This window comes from Arvicola amphibius, chromosome 4, assembly GCF_903992535.2.
Source record: "Arvicola amphibius chromosome 4, mArvAmp1.2, whole genome shotgun sequence".
Lineage (NCBI taxonomy): Eukaryota > Metazoa > Chordata > Mammalia > Rodentia > Cricetidae > Arvicola > Arvicola amphibius.
Window position 1 is genome coordinate 34656941 of NC_052050.1, and position 11092 is coordinate 34668032.

The 11092-nt window shown below is 44.0% G+C and overlaps 1 protein-coding gene across 1 annotated transcript in view; it reads left to right on the forward strand.

Annotated features, from left to right (window-relative positions):
* Positions 1-5171, forward strand: part of Vmp1 (vacuole membrane protein 1) — a 99282-nt gene extending 94111 nt beyond the window's left edge. The window contains 2 exon segments of the mRNA XM_042054831.1: positions 3327-3429; positions 4379-5171. Coding sequence (XP_041910765.1) covers positions 3327-3429; positions 4379-4522 — 247 coding nt within the window. The 3' untranslated portion in view covers positions 4523-5171.
* Positions 5172-11092: the final 5921 nt, after the last annotated feature.

Below are 11092 nucleotides of genomic sequence, written 5' to 3' on the forward strand. Positions count from 1 at the left end.
TTTTAGAGCCTGTTCTGGAACTAACTCTTGTAGACCAGGCTGGCCTCGAACTCACAAAGATCCGCTTGACTCTGCCACCCAAGTGCTGGGATTAAAGGCGTGCGCCACCACCGCCCAGCAGTAAATAGCTATTTATAAAGCTAGTTAAAGTTAAGTACTAAAGCATAGTTCTGTTTGTATTTGTTCTTCTTCAACGTTGTATTCCTCTGTATCACCAAACTAGTTCTTTGAATTCTTTGAACTCCACCACCTAATGGCAGGTAGAGGACTTTCCCACTCCTGAGGGTTGACATAAAGAGTTCTTAGCTCTTAAGTTCAAGTTCATTAAGTTCAAGGGGGCCCTGAACTTAATGCTTTCAGCATGACAACCATAAGTCGACGCTGAACTGTAATGTGCGATCACACACACTCATATATGCATGCATGCACGCACGCCTGCAAGCACACTATTTCTAGCGTGTCAGAATAGACTCTTGCTTCTAGTGTCCTGCTCACACATAACTTGAGGAATGAATTTATGAACTGTTTTAGTTTGTTTTAAATGTGTATTAAGAGTGACAGCTGTGGCTAAGGATGTAGCTCAGTTGGTAGGGTGTTTTTCTAGCATCATGAAGCTAGGAATCCACCCCCAGCCTTGTATAAACAGGGTGTAGTGGTGTAGGCCTGTAATCCCAGCACTCTGGAGGTAGAGTTAAGTCTAGGTTGAATAATAAGTTCTAGCCTAGCCAGAGCTGCTTGAGCTCTGGTCTGAAAAGGCGGGGAGGTAAGGGAAGTGGGCCGTGGAAAGATGGCTTAGTGGTAAAAGTACTTGTTGCAACGGTTTTTTTGTCTTTCTTTCAAAAACTCTGGTACAAGAGTACTTTGTGGTGTTGGGCATGGTGGCGCACGCCCTTACTCCCAGCACTTGGGAAGCAGGGGGAGGATCTCTGAGTTCCAGGACAACCAGGGCTACACAGAGAAACCCTTTTTGGGCACCTGTGAGATGGCTTAGCAGGTTGAGATGCCCAACAACCTGAGTTAGAATGATAGGACCCACACAGGAGGAGGAAGGAAAGGACCAAGAGTTGTCCTCTGTTGGGCATGGTAGTACATATCTGTTTAATCCCCTGCACTCAGAAAGCAGAAGCAGGCAGGTCTCTGTGAGTTTCAGGCCATCCAGGGCTCTTAGTGAAACTTTATCTTAACAAAAGAGGGAGAATGGACTGGTGGTGAGATTGCTCAGAAGTTAGGAGCCCTGTTGGGTGGGCATGGAGAAGGTTCAGTTCCCAGCACCTACATGCTGACTCACAGCCATTTGTATCCCCAGTTCCAGGGGATCCAGAGCCTTTTTCTGGCCTCCTGTGGCACTACACACATGCAAATATATACTCATTTAAGCTGGGCGGTGGTGGCATGCGCCTTTAATCACAGCACTCGGGAGGCAGAGGCAGGCAGATCTCTGTGAGTTCAAGACCAGCCTGGTCTACAGAGTGAAGCTTCAAAGCTACAGAGAAATCCTGCCTTGAAAAACCAAAAAAAAAAAAAAAAAAAAAAAAAAAAGGAAAAGAAAGGAGCTAAGAATGCTCTGTATTCTGTATCAGCCAGTCAGTGGTAGCACAGCATGTCATTGATACCCCCACTCAGGAGGCAGAGATAGCTGCGAGTTCGAGACCAGCATGGTCTACAAGAGCTAGTTCCAGAACAGAGAAACCCTGTCTCAAAAAAAAAAAGAAAAGAAAAGAAAAAGAAAAAAGAAAGAAGGAAGGAAAGGAAGGCAGCCTGCCTGAATTGACCCATGAAGAGGAGTGAGTCTCCCAGCTCTTGTGCACCTGCTTCATCCAAAGTCAGTGTATCTGTCCACAGATTTTCATTTCTTTTTCTGTTTTTTTCTTTTTTTGAAACAAGGCTGCCCTGGAACTCAGTCTGTTGACCGGGCTGGCCTCAAACTCACAGAGATCCCCCTGCCTCTGAGTGCTGGGACTACATGAGTGGAAAAATTGGCCCAGCTGCACTTTGTTTTGAGATGTTTGTTTTGGTTTGGTTATCCCTTTTCTATAGCATGGACACAAAGCAGGGACTCGTTTAATTAAGTGTTCAGTGATTAATAGGTAATTGAATGAAAAGAAAGAAATGGAATGTCCAGCAGCTGGGAAGCTGTTACTGTAAAAAAAAAAAAAGAAAAAGAAAGAAAGAAAGAAAGAAAGAAAGAAAGAAAGAAAAAGAAAGGAGAAAGAAGGAAAGAAAGAAAAGTTTTTTCTGTTCTTCTGCTCTTGTAAACAGCAGCTTAATTGTTCCAGAAAAAAAAAGAGTTCATTGGAGTCAGTACTCCTCCCAGTAGCACTGGGCACTGCACACGTGTGCCTTCCCTACTCTCGCTGGCTCTAGAGAAAATATAGGCTTGTTTGCCTGTTAGCAAATAAGACAGATGAGAAAGTAAAGGGTACAGGAAATAAGGATGTTTACTTTTTCAAAACTGCCTCCACAGTCCCATTTTAAAAAGCCTGTTAGCTATCAAAAGAAAAAAGAGACTTGGGAGCCTGGGAGCTTCAGTTGCCAGACCGGTTTTACAGCTCTGGCTCCACGGACTCTGGGGAGCTTGCTTGGTCCAGAGCCTTATCAGAGAGAGCTATCCAGACATCTTGGAACAGGCTGTTTAGTAACGTACAGAAGTTTCTGTGCAAACATCCATCATAAGCCGTGAAATGAGTCAAGGTCCGTACTTCCTTCTTTGTTCCTTTGTTAATCACTGACTTCTGGGGAGGGGGAGGTGCCTTCCGAATGTGCTAATGCATTCTTTTTGGATAAGGATGACGCAGGGATTGTCCTAATAAGGACTTAGATTGAGAAAGCACCTCCCACCCCCACACACACTCACTACACCACCCCCACCCCCCCAGAAGATGGGACAGTCAGAGGGAGGGAGGGCAGTTTCTTTTTTAACTAGAGATGACACAAGCATAAGTCATTTCCTTATTAATCGGTTTAAACCAGTTCTTACAGGAACTAGTGGTGATAAATGTGGGACTTCTCAGAAGTCATTCATTTTATTCTTTGTGCCACACCAGTGTGCAGTCTCCACTGCGCTCACTCGCTGTGGCTCTGGGCTTGCATTCCGAGTTTCTCCCAGATATGTTAATGTTATTTGAAGTTGTTTGAAGGAGGATTTTTATCCACTAGCCACGCTTTCAGGGGATTGTTTCTGCTCTACTTGTCGTAGTTTGTTCTTTTTATGCAGTCACTGCTTTTTTTTTTTAAGTCTGGGGGGGGGGTAAATGGATTTTCTTTAACATTTCTCTTGCTTTTCTTCCCAAATGTGTCTTTTTTTGTGCTTCGGTACCTGCTTCCAGTGCTGTCCCCGGCATAGGTCCGTCTCTGCAGAAACCTTTTCAGGAGTACCTGGAGGCGCAGCGGCAGAAGCTCCACCACCGAACTGAAGTGGGCAGCCCACAGGTAAGGACCCTCTTCTGGCTTTCCCTACTCAGCAGCTTCAGACTCAAATTAGATTCCCTTCTCTCCCGGTTTCTAGACAGAGTGAGTGAGGCTGTTTGTCAGTGTATTAGCAGGAGTTGGGGCACTGTGTATTCTCCACTGGGGAATGTGTCTTTGTGTCTCTCGGGTGTTTTCAGAAACAAGAACTAGGGTAATGGAAGACAGTGGTTCTGTTGTGTACAGTCTTGTCTTGATCTTAATTGAGTTATTACATACACTTCCAGATCGGGTAAAAACGTTATAAATTTTACCATCACCAAGTATTAGGTAACATGAACATGAATATCCTTTTTCATTTCTTCTGTGAGAAAGCCACTGTTTGCTTTCTTCTTTTTACTTTTTCAAATAAAGCAAGCCTCTTACCACAGCTGACCTTCTAACTTGAATAAACTAAGCCTGGCCTTTTGTCAGCAGTTCTGAGGCAGCGAGCAAAGAACCAGCCAGGATAAGTAAGGAGCAACCTGAACCAAGAAGCCGGGAGGAGAGCAGTTGTTTTCGATGACTTTAGACTCTTGCTGTAGTTGTCCCATTTATGTTTTAAAATCAGCTCTAACTTAAAACAAAGCTTGAGGTTTTTTCCCCCTTCCCAGCAAGATCTGCAAGGCAGCTGTAGAGAGTAGACTCTAACCAAACCACTGTTCCCGGGATCCAGTATAAAAGAATAGCCCATCCTCCACCACCCCCCCCCCCCAACTATACAAGTTAGCATTAGCTGTGCATCCAGCAGAGTGAACTCAGGGTGGCCAAGTGTAAATGTCCGGATACCTAGAGAATGGTATCTAATTGTTTGGGTTGTCTAGGCAACCCTCAAGTTCTCATCATTTCTCTTGAAGTATTGTAAGTAATATCCTTCTGGCTGTTGAGCGGTGGAAAGCCTTTTTCTTGAATTGTTCTGCTTTCTCTCCTGCAGGGAGAAAACTGGTTGTCCTGGATGTTTGAGAAGCTGGTCGTGGTCATGGTGTGTTACTTTATCCTGTCTATCATTAACTCCATGGCACAAAGTTACGCCAAACGAGTCCAGCAGCGCTTGAACTCAGAGGAGAAAACTAAATAAGCAGAGAAAGTTTTTTTCTCCATAAGTTAGCATGGAGGGGTCCTGCTTCACACTGGGAGAGCTTTAACCAGGAAGGAAGATCCCCTTTTCCAGCTTGTATTGATTTTTAAAACATTCTTCCTGAAGCAGTTTAGTCCGTATTTGACACTGACACACTTTTCCTTATGTGTTAAGGTAAGGTCTCCACCCTCTGTCCAGTCCACGTTGTATTTCCTTAGGGTGGATGCGATGCTATGCTGCAGACTCAACAACAATTGCCCTTCTGTTCTTTCAAAGGGCCCACTTGGTACAATTGGAGAACTCCTGCCACGCTAAACGTTCTAAAGTACGTTAAATATGACAGGCTTTTTAGGCTTGTCACAAATGATTGTTTTTTTCTAAGTCATCAAATGTATATAAGTTATATATATTGGATAGCAGTTTTGCATGTCTATCATGGAACAATTTAATATGCCTTCCTTTCCCACCCTCAAAAAAGGCCATTTTATGATGCATTGCACACCCTCTGGGGAAATTGATCTTTAAATTTTGAGACAGGTATAAGGAAAATCTGGTTGGTGTCTCACAAATGAGTACACTATTTTTTATTCTGTATATTTAGAATGAAGTCGTGAAAAACTTTATAAAGACATCTTTGATCATTCCGAAATTGTGTCCGTTTTCTTTAGTGCTATGGTTTTTTGCTTCTTTTTCACTTCTACCAAGTGAGTTGCAGCCTTGCCAAATATACTTAAAGCTAGAATTGCCTAAGCTTTAATTGATTGCCTCAAAGAGCCACCACCAAGATATCTTGTTAGGCTGGACCCAGAGAGTGAGGTTCACCTAGCATGGGAATCTCTTGCTTTATATTAGAAAAAGGGAGTCGTGATGTATAGACAAAGGACACTAGTGAGGACCACTTTTTCATGTCCCTGTTCGTTTTAGCTGTTTGTATCGAACACTAACAGGTGAAAGTTTACTTCTGTGTGTTTTGTGTTTTATTCTTAATGTGATTTTCCTTTGACATTTTTCTGATTGACCCTATTCATTTTGTTTTGCTTGGTAGGAAAATAAACCACTTTCTTTCCTAGAATTGGCGTTAAGCCTCGGCAGGCCAGAGATGCTTGCTTTGCTTTAAGTCCTGCCTGGGCACCTCTTGCTTGCCAGCCGTCGTGACATCTGCATGGCTGTACCACCTTGTCGGGTAGCTTATCAGACTGATGTTGACTGTTGAATCTCATGGCAACAGCAGTCGATGGGCTGTCTGACATTTTGGTATCTTTCATCTGATCATCCACATCAAATGTTTTCATTCAAACATAACCCAGCATCGTGGTTTACAGTCAATAATATGGTCCTTACATCTAGTGACACTTGAAGCCTTTATGCCAAGATACTGCAGCAGTATCGAGAGAAAACTAACTAGGGAATCAAAACTAAATAAATAAAATGAAAAGTGATCTTGCCTCGTGGATTTTGGAAAGGTTGTTACTTAACTTTGTTTTTGGTTGACTGTTTGATTTTTGCTTGGTTGGGGTTTTTTGGTTTTGGTTTTTTCAAGGACTGACCAAACTTGAAAAGCAGTACCCAAATTAACAGATGGATTATTTATTTATTTATGTATTTATTTATTTATGTATTTATTTACTTACTTATTTGTTTATTTGAGGGAAGGTCTCACTATGTAGTCCAGGCTAGTCTTGAACTCAAAAGTGCTGGGTTTAGACCAATATAATTTACATAGTCTTGGCTAGCTAACATCAGAATCCCCATGCTGGGTTCCTGTTGTTTCATCTCCTTCACTATTTTATTTTGTGTTTACTTGAAGAAAAAGGAGGCTGAGTATGAACTATATTTGTATTATATTAAATCTTTGGGATTTATTTATGAACTTGATTCAGGGTAGAATATTAGAGAAAGAAAAACTATTTCCTAAGCCCAAAGTCTAGGAGACTAATCAAATCCCATACCCTGTTCATGTGTCCTGGATCCCAGCTGGAACAGTGTGATAACCCTTCTGTCCAGTGGTTGCCTGGTTCCATTAACCACTAACATAGATACAGCTACATGCCTCAAAATACATTACTACTTAATTGGAGCCAGTAGGAGCCCAGAAGACTTGCAAGTGTGCTAACTTCATAGTCCTGGAACGTGAGACGGCTTGGGCACTCCGACTCTATTTCCTGACTGCATCCCAGCTAAATGACCCAGCCGCAGTCTATACCCACAAGCACTACCGTGACAATGGGAGGCATCAGGCCTGACTTCCATGGCTTTCTGGACTCTGCATGTATGCATACCCTGAATGACAGACCTCTATAAAAGGATGTTTTCATTTACTTGGATAATGGGCACCTAGTGCAGTAGTTCTCAACCTGTGGGTTTGACAAACCTCTGTCTCCAAAAATATTTACATTACAATTCATAACAGTAGCAAAATTACAGTTATGAAGAAGCAATGAAGTAGTTTTGTTGTTGGGGATCACCACAACATGAAGAATTGTATTAAAGGGTCACAGCATTAGGAAAGTTGAGAACTACTGGCCTAGTCCCACAGGCTCCTAACAATTTAGACAAAAGTTAAGAATGCAAATGGCATTTTCGTGCCTTTTAGGTATGGAGTACATCCTGTAGTGAGTGTCCCCAGCATGCTCTGTGGGCTGTGGCATAGGACAGTAGGAGACTGCTGTTGACAGGCACTCAGCCGCCCCGTCGAGCACAAGCACTGTGGTAAGCTGAGTAAGCTGCCTGCTGTAAGTGTCCCTGAGCTTCAGTTTTTGTTTTGTTCCTTTGCTTGTCCATTTGTTTGGAGGCAGGGTTTTTCTGTGTAGTCCCGACTGTCTTGGTACTGTGTAGACCAGGCTAGCCTCAAACTCCCAAGTGCTAGGACTACCACACCTGACCTTAGCTCCAGATTTATAGACTGGTCATCAATAAAATGACCTTATCATCAAGAAGATTTTATTATTTTTAATTAATGCATTGTGAGCATGTGTTACAATGTCAAAAGAGGGCATTGCATGCCCTGGAGCTGGAATCACAGGTGATTGTAAGCTACTCAGTGGGTGTCAGGAACTGAACCCGCGGCCTCTAGCAGCTTTCCAGCTCTTGTCTTCAGTTTTTGAATTATCAAAGATTACCTTATACACATGCAGAGATGTCATAATGTATTCACTCGACCAGAAACTTGTCTGTGGGTCCTCTGAATTAAAACCTAGACTTCTGGCACTGCTGAGCACTCTCTCAGAGCCTGTGTCATCTTAGACAGGCTTTTATAGTAAGTGAAAAAGTGTATTTGACCAAACAGGTCTTACTTTGCTTTGAGGGGTACCATGTTTTGGAAGTTGTGTGTGTCTGTGTGTGTCTCCTTTCCAGTGCTGGGGATGGACCCTTGACTTGCTACATACATGATACTTGTAAACTTCACTCACATACATGATACCACTGAACTTCATTCCAGCCTCAAGTGTTTATTATTGCAAACAGCACTTTATTTTTGTATGTGTGAGTGTACACATACCACAGTGAGTTCATGAAAATTAGAGACAACTTATGGGTATCGGTTCTCTCTTCCTACTGCACAAGTCTCAGGAATCAACCTCGGGTCTTCAGTCTTGGTGCTGGGCACCTCTGTCACAAAGCCCAGAAAAGTATTTTTAAAAGTTTAAATTAGAGCCGGGCAGTGGTGGCACACACCTTTAATCCCAGCCCTTGAGAGGCAAAGGAAGGTGGATCTTAGTGAGTTCAAGATCAGACTAGTCCACTCTTCAAGTGAGTTCCAGGACAGCCAGGACTGTTAACACGGTGGGGGTGGGGGAGAGCTGGGCAGGGGTGGTGCATACTTTTAATCCTGGTACTCGGGGAGGCAGACAAAAACAGATCTCTGTGAGTTCAAGGCCAGACTGGTCTACAAGAACTAGTTTCAAGAAAGGCTCTAAAGCAACACAGAGAAACCCTGTGTTGGAAAAAAAAAAAAAAAGTTCAAATTAGGCTAGTCATGGTGACTCACCTTTGATCCCAGCACTTGGGATTTTGCCAAGTTTGAAGCCATCCTGACCTACATAGCCCTAGGACAGCCAGGACAACATGATAATGTATCAAGAGAAAACAGCAAAATTAATAAGCAGACTTGGTGACTCGTCCCTGTGATCTCAGCGCCAGGGAATCTGAGGCTTTGCAGTCTTGCAATTGATGCCAGTAAGACCCTAACTCAAAAAGGAGAAATCTTGGCAGTGGGGGCATGTGCTTTCAATCCCAGCACTCAAGAAGCAGGCAGATCTCTGTGAGCTCGGGGTCAGCCTGATGTATAGAGTGAGTTCCAGGACAGCCAAGGCCACACAGTTAAATCCTATCTTGAAAAAAAAAATAATGAAAGAAAAAGAAGGGAAGGGAGTAGGGAGGGGTTTTGAAAGTAAAAGAATTTACTAGAAGGTAGAAAAAAGGCCTGCATATTGGCTGAGCGGATAAAGGTGCTTACTGCTGAGTCTACCCACCCACATGGTGGAAGGAGAACCAGCGCCTGCAAGTTATCCTTGAACCTCCACAGACACGCTGCAGCTTAAGTAAACGTCAGAAAGAGTTTGAAATGGAAACAACAGCTCTCAGAACCTTAGAATAAACTAAATCCAGGTTATCTAGTATGGCTTACTAGGTGAACCTGCTTAAAATAAAGATTTGATGGCATGTCAGAGCTTTTTGTTTTGCTTGTTCCTTTTTTTTTTTTTTAATGTTCTATTATGTACACAGTGTTCAACCTCCATGCCTGCAGGCCAGAAGAGGACACCAGATCTCATTACAGATGGTTGTGAGCCACCATGTGGTTGCTGGGAATTGAACTCAGGACCTCTGGAAGAACAGGCAGTGCTCTTAACCTCTGAGCCATCTCTCCAGCCCTTGTTTTGCTTGTTTCAAGGCAGGGCTTCTCTGGGTACCCCTGGCTGTCCTGTAACTCTGCAGACCAGGCTGGCCTCAAATTCAAAGTGCTGGGCTTAAAGGCGTGCACCACTACACCCAGCCTGATCTTTTTTAATAGACACAAAAAGCTACTCATTTTCTTCATGAATAACTTGGTTCCTGTGCTTGTGCTGGCGGTAGTGTAGCGTATGAGATTGGTCTGCCTCAGCCTGTGGACTTTTCCGATCATAGTTAGGTAACACATTACCTGGCTTGAACTGTTACCTTGAATGTGCAGCTAAGAATTAATCTAGTAAGAATTTAGGACCATTTTTTAAGGCCAATTTCCTATCTCTCATACTAGCCAACCTCCTCTGCCATTCTGCCATATTTTATGGCATGATGTGCTACAGGGATCTATTGTGTCTGAAAACACCCCTGCCTTTATTCTCAGACAACCCAAAAGAGGGCCTGTAGTCTACGTGTGCTAGTCCGGCAATTTTAGGAGTCCTCTGCTTGATTGACAGGGGCTTGGGTTCCAGTCCCTTCCCTGCAGGGCCAAGAGTCCACCTGAGGTAATATGTTTGCCTTGGAGGTGCGGCCAGGAATTGCAGCAGATACCCACCAGTGTGCATTTGCATATTTAACCTGTTCTGGGAAAAGACCTCTCAGAAGCCAGCTCTACCAGCCTGCCTCCTCGGCCTTGAGAACTGCACAGGGCTTGATAGACAGGTGCCAACTGTCCTCGTTCTTTGACCTGCACAGATTTCTGTTGTGGGTGTTAATACTAAAATAAAAGGGAGGTGTTTTTAGATGGCCCCTGCTCTCCGCCAGGATTCACTTCCGAGCTGAGCTTAAATTTTCCAGTCCGGGGGCTAACCCAAATCCAGTGAGGATGCTCAGTTTGCACGTGGCTGGCTAACCTAGGAACAGACAGAAATGCAGCTTTGGATGTTCGTTATCCAGACCCACCAGCGAGTGGCTCTCAAACCTGGACATCTAGTCCTCTCAACCAGCATTTTTCACAGGTGCAGAGCCGTCTCCTTGAGTCTAGCATTTGCTTCAACTTCGCCCTGAGCCACTGTAGGACACTGGAGTCTTTAGGATACATTTCAGTGCTGATCTCAATTGCTTCGGGAAGGAAGAGAATTTTACGGTTCAGGGTCTGTATGGAAATCCCCTTCTCCATTTGAAGCCAGGTGTCCAACCTATTTGTTAGCCATTTCCAAGTGACTCAAAGGACAGACAGGAAGTGCCTGGACACGTTCCAGCACCATTTCTACAAACCAGCCCTTATTTGCCCTGGAAACCACATTCCAGAATTCTGAGGGGCTCTAGCCTCCTGGACCTCTCAGCCATCTATGCCAAGAGACAGTTGATGGTTTTCTGGAGGCCTCTGTAGCCATTCTTCCCTCCCCCACTAACCCAATGTGACATTTACAGTCTTTTCCTGTGGGCCTCTTTGGACTGACCCAGCTGGTCAGCGTTGCTTAATTGTGTTCTAGGCTGTTTCAGATCAAAAAGAAAAATGTTTTGAGGTAGTAAGGCCAGTTAGGCATTTGGAAAAGGGGTGACCATGATTTTCCCTGGAGGTTAGATTGTTGTTGTCCTCACCTCCCCACCATGTGTGGGGACAAAGAACCGCACAATGGCTCCTCAGCCTGACCCGGCTTGCTGACCATGTCCCCAGGGAATGCT